The sequence below is a fragment of the Acomys russatus genome, chromosome 15 (genome assembly GCF_903995435.1).
Source record: "Acomys russatus chromosome 15, mAcoRus1.1, whole genome shotgun sequence".
NCBI classification, from domain to species: Eukaryota; Metazoa; Chordata; class Mammalia; order Rodentia; family Muridae; genus Acomys; species Acomys russatus.
Genome location: NC_067151.1, coordinates 4,144,819 through 4,166,234, shown reverse-complemented (window position 1 = coordinate 4,166,234; position 21,416 = coordinate 4,144,819). Strand labels below are relative to the sequence as shown.

Below are 21,416 nucleotides of genomic sequence, written 5' to 3'. Positions count from 1 at the left end.
TCCCAGTTGCATTAAAACAGAGTTCATTTAACCCTGTGTGATTATATAATGAATAGTCTTATATGAAGTATTAAGCCCCAAACTTTAGACTATAATAATATGAGTACGTAAAATAGAAGGAAAACTCCAACACAAAAAGCCTAACTACACCCAGGAAAACACAGGAAATTAATAATCTGAAGTCAACAAGGCCAAAAGAAGGGAGGAAACACTTACCACACACATGCTCTGATGCCACCAACATCAGAAGAACAGGAATCAACAACAATTGGTCATTCACATCTCTCAACATCAGTGATCTCAACTCCTCAATAAAAGACAACTGCTGAGAGAATGGATACAAAAACAGGACCCATCATTCTGCTGCATACAAGAAGCACCCCTCAGCAATATAAATAGATATTACTTCAGAGTTAAGGGCTGAAGAAAAGTTTTCCAAGCAAATGGACCGAGGAAGCAAACCATTATATTATCTAATAGGTTTTAAACCAAAATCAATTGAAAGAGGTGGTGGAGGACACTTCATACTCAACAAAGAAAAATATTACCAAGATGATGGCTCAGTTCTAAACATCTATACCCCAAATGCAAGGTCACCCATCTTTGTAAACAAAATATAAAGCTTAGATCACTCAGTCATCAAACATGACGTATTAATGGTGGGAGACTAAAGCACCCCACTCTTACAAATAGACAGATCATGGAGATAGAAATTAAATGGAGAAATAATGAAACGAACAAAAATTATGAATCAAGTGGACCTAACATATCTATAGAATATTTCATCCAAACAGAAAAAAATATACATTCTTCTCAACACTGCACAGAACATTTTCCAAAGTTGACCATGTAATTAATCACAAAGAAAGCCTCAACAGATACAGGAAGACTGAAATGCAACCCCCTGTATCACATCACACCACCACGTATTGAAGCTGGAACTCAACAACAACAGAAACAATAGAAAGCCTACAAATTCATGGAAATTGAACAACTCCTTACTTAATGACCTCTGGGTCAAGGAAGAAATAAGAAAGACATTAAAGACTTTCTAGAATTCAATGAAGATGAAGACACCACATACCAAAACATATGGGACATATGGGAAGTTCATAGCGCTAAGTGCCTTCATAGAAAAGAGTATGAGAAGAGTTTTCACACTAGCAATTTAAAAGCACATGAAAAAGCTATGGAAGAAAAAGAATCAAACACACCCAAGAGGAGTAGAGGGCAGGAAACAATCAAACTCAGGGCTGAAGTCAATAACTAAGAAAGAGAATAATAAAAAGGACCAATGATACCAAGAGCTGGTTCTTTGAGAAAGTAACAAGATAGAAAATCCCTTAGACAAATTAACTAAAAGATGGAGAGATAGTATCCAAATTAACAAAATCAGATGAAAAGGGAGATGGAAAAACAGCCCCTGAGGAAATTCACAAAAATTATTAGGTCTTACCTCAAAAGCCTATATTCCAGAAAATTTGAAAATGTAATGGAAGGGGATGATTTTTCTTGATATATTTCACTTGCCAAAGTTAGCTCAAGATTAGGCAAACAGTTTAAGTAGTCCTATAACCCCTAAGGAAGCAAAAGCAGTCATCAAAATTTTTCTAACCTGAAAACCTAGGGCTAGATGATTTTAGCAAAGAATTCTGCCAGAAATTCAAAGAAGAGCTAACACCAACACTCATCGAAGTATCCACAAACTATCCATGGAAGGAATAGTGATAAACTCATTCAATGATGTCACAATCACCATTATACCTAAACTACACAAAGACTCAACAAAGACAGTATATGTCAGACCAATCTCCCTCAAGAACATTGATGCCAAAATACTCAATAATACACTTACAAATAGAATCCAATAACACATCAAAAACATCATCCACATAGTCAAGTATGCTTAATCCCAGGGATGGTTAGACATCCAAAAATATCTATAAATTTAATTCACCATATAAACAAACTGATATGAACAATTAGATGCAGAAAAATGATTTGACAAAATTCATCATGCTTATATGATAAAAAAGTCTTGGAGGTATCAATGATTCAAGGCCCATATCTAAACATAATAAACAGCAAGACAATAGCCAACATCAAATTAAACAGAGCAAAACTTAAAGCAATCTGGCTAAATTCATGAACAAGACAAGGCTTTCCACTCTTTCCACATCTCTTCAATATAGTACTTGAATTCAAGCCAGAAAAGTAAGAGAACTAAAAGAGATCAGGGAGATACAAATTGAAAAGGAAGAAGTCAAAATATTCCTATTCACAGATGATATGACAGTATATATGTGACCCCCCCAAAATTCTACCAGAGAACACTTAGAGCTGACAAACACCTTCAAGGAAGTGGCTGGATATAAAATTAGCTCAAAAAAGTCAGCAGCCTGCCTGTATTCAAACAACAAAATGGCTGAGATAAAACTGAGGGAAACAACACCTTTCACAATAGAAACAAAATATAAAGTATCTTCATGTAATTCTAACAAAGCAAGTTGAAAGACCAGTATGGCAAGAACATCATGCCTCTGAGGAAAGAAATTGTAGAAATCAAAAGATGGAAAGATTTCCCCTGCCCATGTATCAGTAAGATTAACATAGTAAACATCACCATCTTATCAAAAGCAACTTATAGATTCATGCAATTCCCATCAAAACACCAACACAGTTCTTTATCTACCTTGAAACAAAACCATTCTCAACTACATTTGAAAAAACAAAACCCCGGCATAGAAAAAACAATTCTATACCATAAAAGAATGTCTGGGGGTATCACCATCCATGACTTCAAGCTGTATGACAGAGAAATAGTAATAAAAATTTCATGGTACTGGCATAGAAACAGATTGGTCAATCAATGGAATCAAGTTGAAGACCCAGAAATGAACTCACACGCCAATGGACACTTGCTTTTTGACAAAGGAACCAAAACCATACAATGGAAAAAAGAAAGCATCTTCAGCAAATTGTGCTACTCTAACTGGATGTCTTCATGTAGAAAAATGCAAATAGATCAGTTTATTACCTTGCACATTACTCAAGCCTAAGTGGATCAAAGACCTCAATTTAACATCAGAAACACTAAATCTATTAGAAGAGAAAGCAAGGAAGAGCCTTGAACTCATTGGTACATCAAACAACTTCTTGGACTGAACACCAACAGCTCAGGTTCTAAGATCACCAATTAATAAATTGGAACTCATTAAACTGAAAGACTTCTGTAAGGCAAAGGAAACTGTCAGCAAAACAAAACAGCAGTCTACAGATTGGGAAAAGATCTTCACCAAACTTACATCTGACAAATGGCTAATACCCAAAATATAACTCAAGAAATTAAACACCACCAAACCAAATAATCTAATTGAAAAATGGAGTACAGATTTAAACAGGGAATTTTTAGCAGAGTAATCTGAAATGGCTAAGAAGCACTTAATTAAATGCTCAATTTCACTAGTTACAAGGGAAATGGCTCCATACATGTTTTTTTAAAAATTTCAAGTATGTCAACATGTATGATATATTAATATATGTATATGTACATACATACATACACACATAGGGGAATGCACACACACACAAACATATATATATATATATATATATATATATATATATATATATATATATATATATATATATTTCTGTCAACTGTGTCATGTGTGAACCACATCCACCATCCCAGTTTGTGCAAGCAGAGTCTCTAATGTTTGCACAGCAATGAATTTACCTAACAGCAGTTCATGACAAAATATCCTTTTTGTTAAACAGCAGACATTTTCTATGTTTAAACACAATTAAGCCTCCTTTGACATTTCAAGATCACTGGGTTAGATTACATTATTTTCCATTTGGGTCACAAAAGACATGGAAAATATCATTCAATCTTTACATTTTATAGGTGATGAAACCAAGGAGGAAAGAGTTCATGTAAGCTGTCACATATTCATGACGTCAAAATGGGCAACAGAATTCAGAAACATCTTCTACAATAACATCTTTGCATTTATTTTGGTTGATACAGATTTATTTGCAAGTAATGGAAGCTCTTTAACAGCAGAAGAGAAATACGAGCTAGTCCAACTGCAAGAAATGTGGCTAACTTCAGCCTGCATAGTATCCCTTTTCTTCTTGTCACCTGTTTCCTACACACTCCATATTATATCTGCCTGGATTTTCCCACCTACAAACCACTTTAGTATGGTTAGCAGCATGAATAGAATCAAATAGGAATTGATAGAAGAACATTTGTCTCCTTGTTTCAGGACTCACACTGCTAATACAGGCATTCTGCAGGGAATAAAGTTCTCTGAGACTGAAAAGGTGCTTCCCAGTGTTAAATATTCTCACCTGTAACAATGGGCAATCTTCCTGAGCCAAAAAGAAATGCCACAACCTCTTCTGATTTGAACTCTTCACATTGGATTGCAAATATACATTTATTACATACTGACAAATGTATAACACATTCTAATAAAATATTTATATTACGTACATGTTGTACTTACTTTCAGTTGCTCTCATAAAACACAATTCAAAGGTAAATTGAAGAAAGAAAAGATTTGTTCAGCTTACACTTGCTGGTAATATTCCATCATGGAGAGAATGAGGGTAGAAGCTCCAGCAGAACAGTGGGGTTAGGAACTGAAGCACAGACCACCAAGTAACAGTGCTTACAGATTTGTTCAACTGCTTTTTTATTCAGCTCAGAACCATCTGCTCTAGGTGGGTACCACTCATAATGTGCTAGGCAGTTTTCCATCATTCATTAATCAATGAAATATCCCTCAGAAATTCTAACAGTCCAATCTAATGGAGGCAATTTCTCAGTTTAGGTTTACCTTTCCTGGGTGTCTCTTGTATGCATGTATGTATGTATATATTATGTATTTGAAATATATAATACATATTCCAAAAAGCAAAGGAAATCAGCCAATAAACAATTCATGAAATTAAGGGTCATCGTGTTAACCTACTTAATGCAAGATAAAGATGACACTTGAGACTAAATTTAAAAACACAGGGTATTTGCCACAAGGCCAGAATATGCAAAGGAGGATGAAATCAGAAGCCAGTTGAGATAAGTGTTATTCCTTCAAGACTTAGGGAATGAATCTGCCTTAAAAATGGAATAGCCAGTTTTTCCAATTATAAGTTAATTAGCTACAGAAATTATCATGTTTTATATTTATGTGTACTATACTCACAACATAGTACAAAATATATATGAATAAATGAAATTTGACAATGGAGGTTTCTTGCTTTTTACTAAAATAAATCTCAAGCAGACAGTTTAATAAACTTTTAATAGTCTAAAATGGTGTTCTGGGTAAATTAGCTTTTCTAAGTGCAGGAGATAGAATCCAGGCCCTTGCATAACTAGCTAAACGCTATATCTCTCAGTTGTCTCTATAGATGTATATCGAAAATTTACTACAGGTTTTGAGAATATTTTAACTATTTCACTAAAGCATGGCCAGAAAATTAAGAAGAGATAAAGACGAAAAGGAAATAGGAATGGAGAGGATGACCAAAGAAAGAAATGAGAAAGGACTGTGTGAGTAGGTAAGGAGAACAGAGAAACAGACAGAGGAAAAGGGGAGTGGGGAGAGAACACAAACTGCAGAAAGTCACAGGGGAGTTGACTATGCTAGCATATGAGTTAGTGGTAGTGAAATTATAATTTATTGGCTCACATTTAGGTGATACAGCTTGTTAAAAACTCATTTTATTGGTCAGGATTTTGTAGAGGAACAGAACCTACAGAACACACACCCACACACACCCACACACACAAGTTTGGTTTATTAGAATGGCTTACATGCTGTGGTCGAGCTAGTCCAACAATGGCTGTTTACCAATGGAAGGTCCAACAATTAAGTAGTTGTGTAGTTCAAGAGGCTGGATGCCTCAGCTTCTCTTCAGTAGATGCCAGAATCTTGAAGAAGTAAGCTCTAATGCTACTGAAGAAATGGACTTGCCAGGGAAAACAAAGGCAAATAGGCAAAAATGGAAAGCTTTCTTCTTCCTGTTCTCTATATAGGCTGACACAATAAGGTGTGTCCCAGATTAAACGAGAATCTTCCCACTTCAATGATCTTGATTACAATTGGATCTTCCCAAGTCAAGTTATTTAAGAAAAATCTCTCACTGGGGAGGCTAGCCATTTGAGGTTGAGTAAATCAGAGACATGGTCATGTTGACAATCAATTGCTACCACACTCAAAACAAAAATGTTCCATCTACAGATATAAAAATACATTTCACAAAATAGATAATTGTACAGAATTTTATTAGAAAAGCTATTTATTTCATTAGGTAGCAAAGTATTATTTGTAATGGATTTTTAAAATAACATTTAATATCCTCTTGATATAGTGTTAATTATATATCTATACAATATGTATGGAAATTACATAGAACTTATCAACATAGGCAAATGTTTATTACATATTAAGAAATGAACATATTAAGATGAAACAAACTATATAATATTAGCCTGTCATAGACATGGGATGTGGGATAGTTATGAATGCAGACTAATACAAAATGATAACCTTACTTAAAACACGATGAAATTTTGTTATAATTATCATAAATATATTTTGTAGTTCATAAGCACACATTTGTAAATTATCACATCATGCGGTAATGTCAAAATCTGAGCACATCTAACTTAAAGTGTTAATCTTAACTAACTCTGAAATAATTTTATTAATAAAACAGTATTTAATACAAAAATATAAGATAATTGGTTCTATTAGAGAGATTTATAGCTGGGTGCAGTGGTGCATGCCTGTAATACCAGCACTTGGGGATACAAAGGCAAGCCAATCTCTGCAAGTTTAAGACCAGACTGATCTACAAAGCATGTCTATGACAGCCAAGACCACACAGAGAAACCCTGTCTGAAAAAGACCAAAAGCCAAACCAAACAAAAACAAAACAAATCAAAACAAACAAACAAACAAAAAACCAAGAAAGGGTATATTTCCTATATAGTCTCCTACAACAAACAAGAATGTGCAAGAGCATCCCCTTCATCATTACTCCTAAGAATGGCTCTCTGAGCTGGCAAGGCTTGATAAGCCCTCACAGAGTATTTCAGTGGAGAAAATTTAAGATAGTCAACCTTAACTGTGAACCTCTTAATCAGATATGCTTTGCTCTTTTCCCCTTTAATCTTTCCTAATCTGTTAAATGTCTTCCTTCTCTATGTGGGAGCTCAGAAGGCAAAAGAGAGGGGTCTGTATGGTCTGAATGGATTGCTGTAGAAGGCAGTTTGTTTCCCTTTGGGTTCTCAGTGTCACCTATATTCTAATTAAAAAAAAGCATACCTCATTGTTAGTTAATTATGTCCTGAATCATAAAGTATAAAACATTTCTACAAAAAAATGACATTAAAATACAAAACTTATATTTTCTGTCAGTACTTTTATTTTATGTTCACAAGTTACTTCTTTGTGTGATGGCTAACATTGTTTACTTCCCACACCTGGAAGATAGAACTTTAGTTGAAGAAATGCTTTTGACAAATTACTCTTTGGGCATATCAGGTCTGTCAACATTTTCTTTATTGCTGGTTGACTTGGGAAGGTAAAGCCAATGCTAAAGGTACCAATTTTGGACTGATGACTGTAGAGTATATAAGAAGTGTAGATGATGCATCAGTTTGAGCAGGACATTTGGGGGCAGTAATACTCTCCTTGTGGAACTTCTGACACCCGACTCCCTCAATCCCCGTCCTTCCATCCTCCATCTTTTCTGTAGCAACTCAATCTCTTGATCAAGAGTCCGGCTTTGAGTCTTGAATATCTGTCCAGATCCCTAGCTGAAGGGTATTGCAAGCAGTGAACCTAGTTCCTCAGGTCAAATGTAGCCAAGAGATGGCTCATTCTCCACCTGGAGAAGAAGAGGGAAGAGCAGGGAACTGCTTCTGACATGAATTCTTGTGCCCCAATTTGATTGCTGCCCCTTGCATGAGAGGCCTTGTGGGAAGACAGAGGAAGGGGAAACAGACTATCTAGATGAGACTTCAGAGAGAGAGAGAGAGAGAGAGAGAGAGAGAGAGAGAGAGAGGAGAGAGAGAGGAGAGAGAGAGAGAGAGAGAGAGAGAGAGAGAGGAGAGAGAGAGGAGAGAGAGAAGGGGGAGGGGGAAGGAGACAGGGGAGGGGTGGGAAAGGGGGAGGGAGACATGGGGAGAGAGAGGGGGAGGGAGAGGGGACGGGAGATAAGGAGAGAGGGCAAGGAGACTATGTCTGTGTTTGTGTGATTTCATGTTTTTTTTTTTCCAGTTTAAGTGTGTACTAAGAAACAGTATCCAAAGTGTTCTCTTTGGACTCCATTTTATAGGCTACGCCAAGTTGTTTTTCCTACAGAAATTTTGATTCACTAACACTGTCGATTGCCTACTTGGATCCAATGATATGCATAATAAACTGTGTTAAGGAGAATAAGCTTGACTGTTACTCTCATAGCAAGGTCTAGTCAAGGTCACAGTGACTGTCCTTAGTCTACTGCACATTTCAGTAAACAACTGTATGTGAAGTTAATTGGGAAATAAATTATAAGTGTTAAGTCCCTGGATCAGTAGTAACAATCTACACCCAGTATGGTTGTTGATCTTACTCTCTTTTATTGCTTTAATGTTCTCTAATTACTTTTACTCTTTCATGGAAAACAAAGAGAAGCAGCAAATCATATTAGAATAAGTCACACTAAGGTGTGTAAGAAAAATAAATCAGTTAAGCAAGATTAAATGAACTGGATCATGGGGAAAATGTCAGTATCATCTTCCCCATTATAATGAATAGCATAATTTTAAATAACAGAATAAATCTTTATACCAAGCATCTTAAAGTGGTAACCTGGGCTGCTTTCAAATAGTTCCTGGCAGAATTAGACAGAAAAAGATTATTCTAAAACAAGCCTCTCATGAAGTTGTTTGGAAATACTTTAATGGATCTGTCTCCCTGGTGATGGAGGGGGTGGGGTGAGGTGGGGGGTATGAGCATACAAATGAGTAGTATCATGCCAATCATGGAAGGTTCATTGCAGTAGCTCCTATCCAAATAGTATGAGAAGAACTTTTTCATTTTAAGTTGGTAGGGAAGGCTTGCTTCTGGAGAAAGTACATCATAATCGGATGCTTTCTGTTCTGGAGAAAGACAGAAGAACAGGCAGGGCAGCATTAATCTAAATTAATTTAAAAGCAGCACTCTATGTCAGGGAGCTACTGTTAGCCTCACAATAGTAGAAAATCCTTGGACAATTTTAAAGAAGAGAGAATGGGAAAGTCTCTAGTCAAAGAGAGTAATCATGTATGAACTATATAGAAATGTTGCCTAAGGGGCAGAAGGGAGTAGTTAAGACTTCTAATTAAGTGTGGAATATTCATATCACACTCTCTTCTCCAAAGACTCTGAAAACCTCATAGAAAGATGATAAGAGCCAGAGGTCAGGGAAGAATTGGGTGAAAGGATCCCTTCTGAATATGTCAGAACTGTTGCATTGTGATCTCAGTGCAGCTGTGCTTGCCCAGTGCTACAGTAACTGACCTGAAACTAAACTGTTTTATATACAGGCAGCAGTGATTGGACTAGGTAGGTGATTTAAAGTCAAATCAAAAACCAAACAAACAAGTTAAACAAATGAGGACATGAAGTTGGAAAGACACTTAGCAGGGAATCAAGAATGAGCTGGAAAGATTGAAGCAATTTGAGATCCAAATGCATTATATATATGTATGATAATTTCAAAGAATAGGTATCAATTCTATATTTACAATAAAAATAAAATGAGAAAATGTATCCATGTAGCATCTGCTAAGGGTAATTAGTATAATACACTTTTGTTGACTTGAAAAAAAACTTAGGCTTACTTGAATCTCAATTGAATATTTGTCTCTGTAAGACTGGTTTGGGGACATATCTGTGAGGTATTTTTCTTAGTCTCTAAACAAAAAAGAGGCACCAAGACCTCTATAGGCATTGCCAACCTTGGGCAGGTGGGTCTAAGCTGTACACGGAAAGCAAATGAGCAAGCCAGTGGGAGAAAGTCAGCAAGCAATTTTCTTTCACAGTCTCTTCTTCAATTCCTTCCTCTTGGTTCCAGATTTAAGTTCCCACCCTTAAATCCCTAGGTGATGTGGACCTGTTAGATGAGTAAACTCTTTCTCCTCAAGGTGATTTTGGCCATGACATTTATTACAATGATAAAAATCAAAGGAGAACAATAGTGCACATCCCCACTTTTGGAAAACAGAATGACAAAGTGATATTTTTTCATGTTGGAAGAATTGTGAATCAATCCATTTGCAGATGATAGGAAGCAGCAACATATGAACATCTAATGCATATAATTCTTTCAACTGTTTGTTCAACTCTTCAGATATCCTTATTGGAAAAGGCTGGGTTTGGAGGTGCTCTTCTCTACACTGATCCTTGTGATGTACCAAAGTCTGCAGATCTTAGCTCTGAGTCCTTTATGGTGACACTGAATCCAGGAGGAGACCCCTCGACACCTGGATACCCCAGTCTTGGTAAGCTTGTTCTTATAAGCCATGTACATAAGCCATATATACCTTAAGTACTGTCTACTCTAATTTCTATGTGACCATACTACAAGTATAAAATCAATTAATATAACATTTAAGTAACTTTACTATCTTATTACAGACATTACAGAATATCTCCAATTCTTCCATTTGTTTACTGTTGTTCATTTGTATATGGTGCTACCTTGAACTCAAGCCTGTAGTCAGTCCCTTGTTGTTAATTCTCTCCATTTGGTAACCATTTCAATGTACATTCTTTTGTATCCTTGACACTTGACTTGTTTTTGTAGCAATCTCTTTTCTCTCCTTGTCAATTTCTTTCTAATCTCTAGGTTGCCCTGATGTCTTTTGTAGAAATATTACAGAAGAGATTACATTCCCTTTTGATGCCCATCAAAAGGATACTGTGATTGATAGGTCTCATTTTCCTTGATGCTACCCCTGGTCCCTCAGTTTTGCAAGTGTTTGACAGTTTTCTCTGTTGTTAGTTCCCTTTTTGATCATCCTGGGTGGCAATGCTTTAAATACCTTCTTTTCTTTAACCTTGCGCTCCAAATTTGAGAAATACTCAATGGTTCTCCTCTTCTATCAGTATGAAAGAGCCAAATGCCAAATGATCTGAGATTTCTAGCATTCTAGCCTTTAGACTACATCTGCCCGTGAACTTTCTTTGCTGCCTAGGCCAGCGTCATATTGTGATAGTCATCCTGCTTTTGCTTCTTAAAACTTTGAATTGCTGGTGTGAGCCAACACTCTGCTTAGAAAACATTTTTAAATAGTGGTAGAAATTGCAGCCTATATTCTCACAGGTGAGCCACTGTATAGCTATTGAGAGTACAAATACAAGTTGTTAGATCTAAAGATGGACAGCATTGTCTACTGTTCCTCAATGCCATACTAGTAGGTAGTAGAGACAATACTTCCTTTTTTCCAGATGAAGCTCAATATAGAAGAAAAAATGGGAAAGATAGTGACTATGATTTCTCTCTGTGACTCCAAGACATGCATTTCCTTTCTCCCTAAATTATCTCATTATTTTTTTTCTTACAGTTTCATGTTTCACTGTTTTGTTTTTGATGTTTATTTGTTTACTTTTCTAGGATAATGCTTTGTATGTGTTTTTTTGGGGGGTGTATGAGAAGAGGATTTCAGGTAGTAGATATGTAAATATACAAATAGTAATTGTACAGCAAAAACAAGTACCAGATTTGATAGTATTCCACATTGTCAAGGGAACTCACTATCCAAAGAACTAATTTAAAACCATTTATTAATCATTAGGAACTCTGTTCTAACTTAAAGGGATTAAACTCCAAAGAAGTAGGAAAAAACAAATGAAAATTCTAGAAGTTTTTTTTTCTTTTGGTTTTATTTATAATGCATGCAAATTAACCTGAATACTCCAGTGACCACTCTGTGTCACCTGTCAGGCATTATCAATGGCTGTTATTCTACTATTCTTGTTTGGTCTGCCTATTCCCTAATACCCTACAGCACAATTCTGTATTTTCCATAAAATGTAAATCAATTTAAATGACAATGGAGACATTTATGTAATCTGACGGCCATTTAGCTAAGAATACTTTCATCAACTCAAAAAGTTCTGAGTCAAGTCCAGTAATATGACTTATAAAGAGGCTTAGCCCTACATTCAGTCCTAAGACTCCAACTCCCAGAACCTATTTGGTAGATGGAAGAGTTGACTACCACAATTGTCCTATGACCTCCACATGCACAGCATGCTCCCACACCCCCTGCAAAATAAATCCCACTCACTGCTTGGGTGTCTAGTGAAATTTTTATATCACTTCAAGAGCGTAATTTTAAGTCAAGACTGTGGAGGATTCCTACAAATATTTTAAATGAATTGCTGAAATGAGACCCAGGAATTCCACATGAGGAACTGATACTTACTGAGCCTCATTGCCCAGCCAAATAGTTCCTGATTATTATTGAATCAGAGCATGAAAGAAATAGCTTCTAAGCAGCATGTTCCCATGTGTTTCAGAAAAGAGTATCTTGGGGTCATCACTTTAGCAAAAGCAATTGTTCAGATCCTTCCAGCATGCCGGGCGCTCTGAACTTTATTTTCTTGACAGTAAAAAGATGATTATGCTGCTCCAGTGTGTCTCTCACAAGGTAGTTTTAAGGAAATGGAAAGCCTTGAGTTCCAAGGCAGACTTAAATGGGACCACTGAAGGAGGGAGCCATCCATCTGTATTCAAACCGACTCTGCTGGGGATTCTGAAACAACTCAAGTTTGAGAAGCACTGAGACATAGCAGCTTCATCAAACTCCATCTGCCATGTCCAAACTGGACCAGTGGGGCCAATGCTCTCAACTGTGTAACCTTGGGCTACTGTTCTCTCAGCATCTGGGCCTTTCCTATTTGCTCTTTCTACATCAATCAGGATTCTAGCCTTGTTTTCCCTATGTGAAGCCCAATTCTTGCTCTCAGCAGGCTACCAATACAAAGTCAAAGTGGCTGAGTAAACAACTTCTAGTAACATGAGTGGTGCCTGGGATATGGTTTGTCCCTGAGTAAATCTGAAACTATTATCTAATGACTACTACTTAAAAAATGTGAAAGCATATATCCCTAATGTGCAATTCACAGAGTATATATGTTTTTCTCCTTAAATGTGTTGTAAGGCTTTTCATATGTCTTCTGTTACTCAAAATACAATTTTTTTTCTTTTATCTGGCTTTATTTTTTATTGTTATCATTTTTAAAAATAATTCATTCAGATTACATCCCGATTGTTATCCCCTCACTTGTATCTTCCTATTCCTCCCTCCCTCTCTCTTTTACCCTATTCCTCTCCCTTCTGACAGAAGGCGACCTCCTGCCTCACCATATGATCACAGCCTATCAGGTCTCATCCAGATAGCCTGCTTCCCTTTCCTCTGAGTTCCACAAGGTCTCCCCACCATGGGGAGGTGGTCAAATAAGGGACACCAGACTTCTATTAATACCAAAAGTTTAAAGTTTTATTTAAAATATTAACTAATGAATGACATAATCTATTATATCAATTCTTTGAGTTGTGCATGGTGACACATAACTTTGATGCAAGCCGTTGAAAGACTGAGCCTGGTGACCAAATAATTCAGTCTTCTTTAGCTATATAGTGAATTTGAGGCCAACCTACTCTGCACATTGGGATCTTATATTAAATTGAAGTAAACAACAACAACAATAATATAACCAACGTTAATACCCAGAAAATTGAATTTATAAAATTTCAACAGTTAACATATCAAACTTTTATTTTTTTCTTAAAACTTTGTATGAATGAAATAAACCCACGGGTTTGTTTTGTACTATTATTGTGTTTTAGCTGATATTTAAACTAACTAAATGTCCATATGACAAAGGTCTGCTATATGTGCAGATGTGTTTTGTCTAATATCATTCATTAGCTATGCAGATCCAAGCAAAACAAACTAGCAATATATAGGATTCACAAATGTAAGAGAAGTAGACAGTGGAACTCACTTGTTCTCTATTGAATCACAGCAAAGAAATGAAAGCACTAAGTATCTCTCAAATTTAAGTCCAATGCAGTTCCTCTAGTCAGAATCACTATCTGTTCATGCGTGTACATTAACAATCTGCCTTCTGAATTGCACATTGGTTTTTTTTTTTTTATTTAATTTTACTCTTGCTTTCAAGTAGCAGGATATCAAATTTTTACCTATTTCACTGAAATCCAAGCTATTTCTTTCATCTTGACTTAATCTTGAGTATCTATAAAATGTATATACTGGCCTCTATTTATTTTAAGGCTTTTATATGTGTCCCTCTCTAAGCCAATGACCGTTCTTTTCTACCTTTTATCTTGGTTTTAAATTCTTGAGAGGAAGGTCTCTTTAGTGGCTTTACTCTGCTGAAGTGTATCAGAAGACACAGTTTGTTTAATATGCCCTGTTACAATTCAGTGGGTCTGTGTGCTTTTTATGTACTTACTGTCTGCTCAGCATCGCTCCTGTCAGCCAGAGCTAGTCAAAGAATCAGATGATCACTGTGGCTTGTGACAGGGCTTCAGCAGGTGTCCTTGGTCCAGTTACTTGAACAAATGTCAGAAGAAGGACTTGAGTTGGTGCTAAATTACCTGAGACAATGTTGAACTATTCCCTGGTTAGAATACCGGAAAATATAAATATGATGCCTAGCTATGGAGCCAAAGTGTTAGATATTCATGGCATAGAATGTTTTGTTGCTTGGTTGGGGAAACACTAAAATTGTCTGCATTTATACTATTTTGCTGTACTGACTGGCAGTTTATGTTTTGACATCTTCCTAGCTATGACAAATAATATCTTGGAGCTATTTTAAGGAAAACTGCTGTTAAGCATCCAAGTATTTCTGAAAGTTCCTTTCATCAAAAATTAAAGATGCATATTATTTAAATGCATACATAACTTTAAAAACAAAATTTTGTTTTGAATAATAATTCTTGAACATAAGCTTTGTTGGCCCTATGCAGGAAAATTATTTATTGACTGCTGAAATATCTAAGTGTATAGCCTGCAAAGAATGCCTTGAAGATGTTATTGTTCTTAAGAAATCTGTGAGCTACTTGGTGTATTTGTCACTCAGAATGCTCTTCATTGCTGTACTGGGAGCCCTTTACTTTGAACAAGTGCCAGATCAATACAGTCATTTGTTTTGTTTAAGAACTAAAGTTTCCATAGAAATCTATGATGAGTTCTTAGGGTGATAAAAACTCTACTGATAGATGAATCAACAGCTAAGAGCATCAGGTAGCCTTATAAGGGATTTGAATTTGGTTTCCTGCCACATCTAATGGCTTTCAGCCACCTGGGATTACAACATATTCCTATACCCTCCTTGAGTACCTGCACACACACACACACACACACACACACACACACACACACACACACACAAACAAACAAACAAAGGCATGTGGACTCTGCAGCCAGGGAAATCTAGGGCTACTTCTTTAATAATATTTTGTATCCATTATATAACTTATATGTAAGAGTCTGAAGTATTAACAAAAAAAAAAAAAAGAAATTGTGCTTAATGTAGAAAGATGGGGATTTAGCTTAGCACTGGATCCATATAAGGTGTTTTAAAGGGGAAATTCAAAACACAGTGGGACTTTGGAAAGCTGTGCCAAGGCTCACCCAGTGTAGTAGAGTTTTTGCAGTCTTGTGACCAAACACCAGAGGGGAATGGAAAGGAAGAAGACCCGTGTTTACACAGCATCCCTAAGGTTTCAGTCTGTCATGTTGGGGGAGATATGAGGAGAGCTGGTCATTTAGAGGTGACAGGAGCAGAAGTCTAGAGGCCAGGTCTAGTGAGCTGCTCCTGTCAGTCAGAGCCTCCTCCTTAGCATTATTTTCCTTCCTCAAACAGAATCTGCAGTTTTGGAGGGATTTCACATTCAAACTATAACAGATAATCTGATATGTCAATATGACATTCACAATTAGACAGAACTCCACCTCTGACACTCAGATATTTATATTAATAATGCTACTACAAAAACCATAATTTCAGTATTGTACAAGAAATGAAGTATCCGTTAGCCAAAGAATGTAAGAGAAAAACACACATCAAAAAGGTGAATTTGGAAGCTTGGTAGATAGCTCCGTTGTTAAGAGCACTAGTTGCTCTTTCAGAAGACCTAGATTTAGGTCCCAGGTCCAACACAATGGCTTTACAACCATGTTTTCAAGTTCTTGGGAGTCTGATGCCCTCTGCTAATCTTTATGGGCAGTAGATATGTATGTAATACATACACATACTTGCAGAGAAATAAATCATACACTTTAAAAATAAAAATAAATTAAATATTTTAAAATACGTGTTCTGAATTTTAACAACAGACATTTGGTTATTTTTTGGTTTTCGTTTTGTTTTTGTTTGATTTGGTTTGGTTTGGTTTTTTAAAGGAATATATTTAAAACTGTTCTTTCCTCAATTTTATGAACTTTCTACTTAATAGATTTGAACTGTATACAAGATGCATTTATCTTATTTCTAAAAGCTGTTTAAAGAATTATTAAAACTTCATTACCTATCACTTTCTAAATCAACAACAATAACAACAAAACAACAACAACAAAAGCAAAGGGGAAAAACCCTTTCTTCCTTCATGCTGTATGCTTACCACTCTCTTTTACATTGCTGTAAGTCAGTCCTGGCCTCTGGCATGACTTGACTTTAAAGTAGCATTTCCCCATCAAGGAACAGATTCCTTTAACCCACCACATCAGTTGACAATTTCTTCTGTGACCACGTTTTCGGGAGAGGTGGTTAGGCACAGCCTCTTGTTTCATAAATTAATTGTATAAAAAGGCAAAACTTGGGTCTGGAGAGATGCCTCAGAGGTTAAGAGCGCTGGCTGTTCTTCCAATGGTCCTGAATTCAATTCCCAGCAACCACATGGTGGCTCATAACCATCTATAATGTGATTTAATGCCCTCTTCTGTCATGCAGGCAGAGCACTATATACATGATAAATAAATAAATCTTTTTTTAAAGGCAAAAGTAAAACATTCTGCCCCTGAGAGTCACAGTAACAATGAGATCACCTCAGCTAGACAGAAGTGGGGTACGCACAGATAAAGATCACCTCAGCTAGACAGAAGTGGGGTACGCACAGATAAAGATCACCTCAGCTAGGCAGAAGATGCACAGACAAAGCTCCTGAAGGTCACAACTCACTTATGAAACAAAGAATTTCTTTCCTCCTTGGCATTGAAAACACATCAAAAAGCAAAGTTTTATTAGCAGTCCTCAGAACAAGATATATCATCCTATAATCATTTTACATTTCAACATTTAAAACAATATAAAGCCTTTTGGAAATATATACTACAAAAAATTTACATGTATTTTGTACTACATAAGGATGGATCCTCTTTTATTCCTTTCTGTTATTTATAACATTAATATATAAAAATGTGGATTATTTTCTTATACAATATATCCTGATTACAGTTTCCTCTCTGTCTACTCCTGCCAGTTTCTCTGATCTCTCTTCTTCTCCTTTTCCCTCCCATCTAGATTCAGTCACTTTCAGTCACTCATTAGAAAAAGCAGGCTCCTAGTAGATAAAAACAAAAGCAAAACAAAACTAAAACCAACAACTACAAGAAGAAAAACACAACAAAATAACATGTAGAAAGATAAAATGAAAATCATCACATCAAAATCGGACAAGGCAAACCAACAGAAGCAAAAGAGGCCAAAAGAAGGCACAAGAATCACAGATCCATTCATTCAGGAGTCTCATAAAAACACTAAACAGAAAGCTATCATCTGTTCTCAGAGGACCTGGAGCAGGCCTATTTCAGCCCTGTGTTTGGTGCTTCAATTTCTCTTAGTTCACTTGAGTTTTGCTTGGTTGATGTAGAGGGCATTTTTCTCTTGGTGGCCTCTGTCTAATATTTTTTAAAAAGTGAGTTTTATTTTTTAACCACAGACACCTGGCTATTTTTTTGATTTGGCTGTATGCCCAGTCCAACTATGGGGCCCTGAGACCGAACACTTCTTATTATCCATGCAGTCATCATTGGAACTGACCCTTTCTAAGAATAATTAGCATTAGTGGCAGGCTTTTATTTAACTAAAGAAAACCCTGACAATGTGAGCATCATTTTGCGCACCATAGATACATGACTGATCATAGCCTTGGCAATGGAAACAGCAGGTCTGTGTCTCCTGTTTGGTAGCCACAAGCTATGGCGGTCTCTTTAGCTTTACATGTATATCAATTTAAATGAAACGAGGCAGTTATTCTAGCCCGTTTCAAACACTTGGCTGTGGCTGTGCTGTGGCACAGGATTTACGCTGTAGGAAGTGTTTCTCTATGGGGTGCTATGGAATGTACATCTATGCTTCTACGTTATATGGAAGCTGATAGCTGTCTGCTTCACGTTATGCAGGAGCCAGTCTCTCCACAGTCTTGATGACCCTGGGTTGTTTATCTTTTTAACTTATTTTTTTTTTTTAACCACCGAAATTATTTGAAAGCTGAAATTACAAAATAGACACTATACACCACATGCTAGGCATTATCATGAATCCTTTTATGGCTCAGTGTTGAACCAAAACTTAGCCAAGTAGCTTCTAAAGTAAGCATTTTCCATTTCTGGAATTCTCAGATGAGTTTTTGCATTTTAAGTACGTTAAAATAGTCTTGTAATGTTCTTTTAAACTGTTATTGCATTTGCTTTGAACTGCTAGCATTGTAAATTTTAGCCCCATACAATATCTTCTGAAAATATATCGTGGGTGAAAAGTATGTTCTACTTTTGTTTTGCCTATCAACCATCTCTCAGTTTAAGTGTTCAGAGAGAATTTAAAGATTAAATCATGCTTGGAATTTTACAAGATTTTCTGAGAGAAAAAAGGTTAAGCATTAAACTGCTCTGAATATTTAACATGAACCATTTTTGTAATAAAGCAAAAGCTAGATTTTTGATAGTTGTTTCTCATGTGAAATTAGCTTTTTCTTCTGGAAACACTGAATTTTATTTACAGGGGAATTGACGCCACCTACACATTTGCAAAGTTTATAATTTAAACAAATATGGATACCCCATCTGATGATACCTACCTAGTTATCTCTTGGGTAGCTTCTTCAGACATTTCTTCTTTTTCTGCCTTGCTCTCTTAGCGTTCAGTGTAGCTTTTGACTTGATAACATTGACGAAAATGTTCATTACAATTTTATTTGGACTTAGAAACTAACCTCATCATAGAAATTTCTGGTCTATTATTATTATGACACATTTTCTAATCTTCAGAAGCAATATATTCAGAAAGATCTCCTAATTTTAAGGAAGACATTAGGCGGGATACTATTTAATCAGTTTCCCCTTGGCCTACAAGCTCTGCCCCTTCTCCTTGCCCCAAGACTTTCATTAGCTGCATAGAGATGATAGTTTACAATGCAGGCTTTTCATATTATGTAGTCTAAGGTGTGGTATAAAGCGTAATGCAGGAAGTAGGAAGAGGCAAAGCTGGTGAGGTTCATGTGGTTATAGGACAGCTCTCACCTGCACAGTGCACCTGTTCATGAGTCAGCAGGAAGCAAAACACTTCACACTAGAAAGTAATCTGGTTGATTGTTTAACAATTAAAGCTGTAATTACATTTATAATTGAATTTTTGGTGTAGTCTAATGTCTGGAAAATCTCTGTATTTCAACTAATCCTTCACTCAGCAGGATCTGTTCCAGCCCACTGCCAACCATCTTCAGAAGTCTGGTTCTTTTCCAATACAGATTAAAAGTGAACCCTTTGCCATCTCTAACCATTCTCTTAGGTGACTCATTCCCCATTTCAGTGACAGAAGAGGAAGCACAATTGTATTCTGGAAAAAGAATGTTAAGGGACAATTTAAAGACCTCCTAAAAATGGGCTTTTGACAATTACTTCCAGAATACAGTTTATAAATTTTCACTTGTCCCACAAACACACTTAAGTTATTACCATGGTGTTCCCTAAAGTTCTCAGCCATGTCAAAACTCCAAGCAAGCTTTATAATCTATAGTAGAAAATAAGCATAGCCCAAATTCACTTCTAATTGAACTGTTGCTCATAGTGATAACTGGCATTCCAGGTAGGTTTTTAGTAGACTACAGAAAACTGGAGCAATACAAGGAATTGCATTATATGTAGAATAACTAATTATTATACTTATCAATCAGGGATTTTATTTAAAGTAAAAGTATTTTATAGTTGTTACATTATGTATATACTGGGTCCCGGGGTGACTCTGTTTGGATTCAAGCCAAGCTATCCCATTATGTTTGTCCATGAAGTCTAGGTGATACTGAGGAGATAGATGCCTTGGTGTGGTCAGTATTGTATTTCTCTAAAATTCATATTCTGAAGTACAAGACCCTCGTAATGGAGAACGTTATTTTTCTTTTATATTTTGAGACTATAATCATGTCTCTGTGAAGACAGACGTGTGTAAAGTACTGGGAAGCATTGCTGCATGCTCCTTGCCATGACAATTTTTCTTCAAACTGCAGATTAGCACTCTCAGGTTATGCACAGGAAACCAGTCCAACCTCAGCTACATAGTGAATTCAAGGCCAGCATGTGTGTACACATGAGGCCCTGCTTCTGAAACAAAGAAACAAAAAATAAATTCACAAAAGTGACTAGAATGCAGACAAATTCATGGAAAGGCTCCTGAAAGATGAAGGAGAAATGTGGATGTCTTATTAATTAGAGTGTGGGAATTTAGAGGAAACCCACCATGCAGGCATCTTGACCCTGTACTCTGCCTTGTGCAGCTGTGCGGATGACGACCATGAGGACATGGACTCCTCATGCTACCCATTTGTGATGTTGGATTATAGAGCCTGAGCAAATGGGTATATAAAGATACTTGAATATTAGCTTCTTTGATTTCATTGTTATTAAAAATGTATAGGAAGGAGATAAAGTTTTCCATGTAACGCTGTTTATACTGTCTTCAAGAAAAAAAGAAACAACAAAATATTAAGTGTAACTTTTATGTGCTTCACACATACCTGTTACCAAGATATGTAAGTAATTTAATCACAATTTGGTATTTACTTGAACAAGTATATATAAGTAGGAAGAATTTAGCACCCTTCCCGTGAGTTTTGTTCTGATGAGACAAGACTGGCCTGAAGTTGCCATATTGCCTAGCCTCACAGTGCAGCAAGCCCCAGTAATCGCGCTGTCTCCATCTCCCATCCCCTGTATCTGATGGAGACGTTGGGGATGGAATTCAGTTCCAACCTTGCCTACAGGCCCGGTTTAAGGCTACTGAAAACTATGAAGATATTCTGGACGGTTTAGGAAAGAGCTCTTCTCGATCAGTAAG

The 21,416-nt window shown here is 36.4% G+C and overlaps 1 protein-coding gene across 1 annotated transcript in view; it reads left to right on the top strand.

The window, feature by feature from the left end:
• Positions 1-21,416, top strand: part of LOC127199602 (inactive N-acetylated-alpha-linked acidic dipeptidase-like protein 2) — a 356,127-nt gene that overhangs the window by 77,650 nt on the left and 257,061 nt on the right. The window contains exon 4 of the mRNA XM_051157743.1: positions 10,399-10,549. Within this exon, the coding sequence (XP_051013700.1) occupies positions 10,399-10,549 (151 nt within the window). The remainder of the gene's footprint in view (positions 1-10,398; positions 10,550-21,416) is intronic.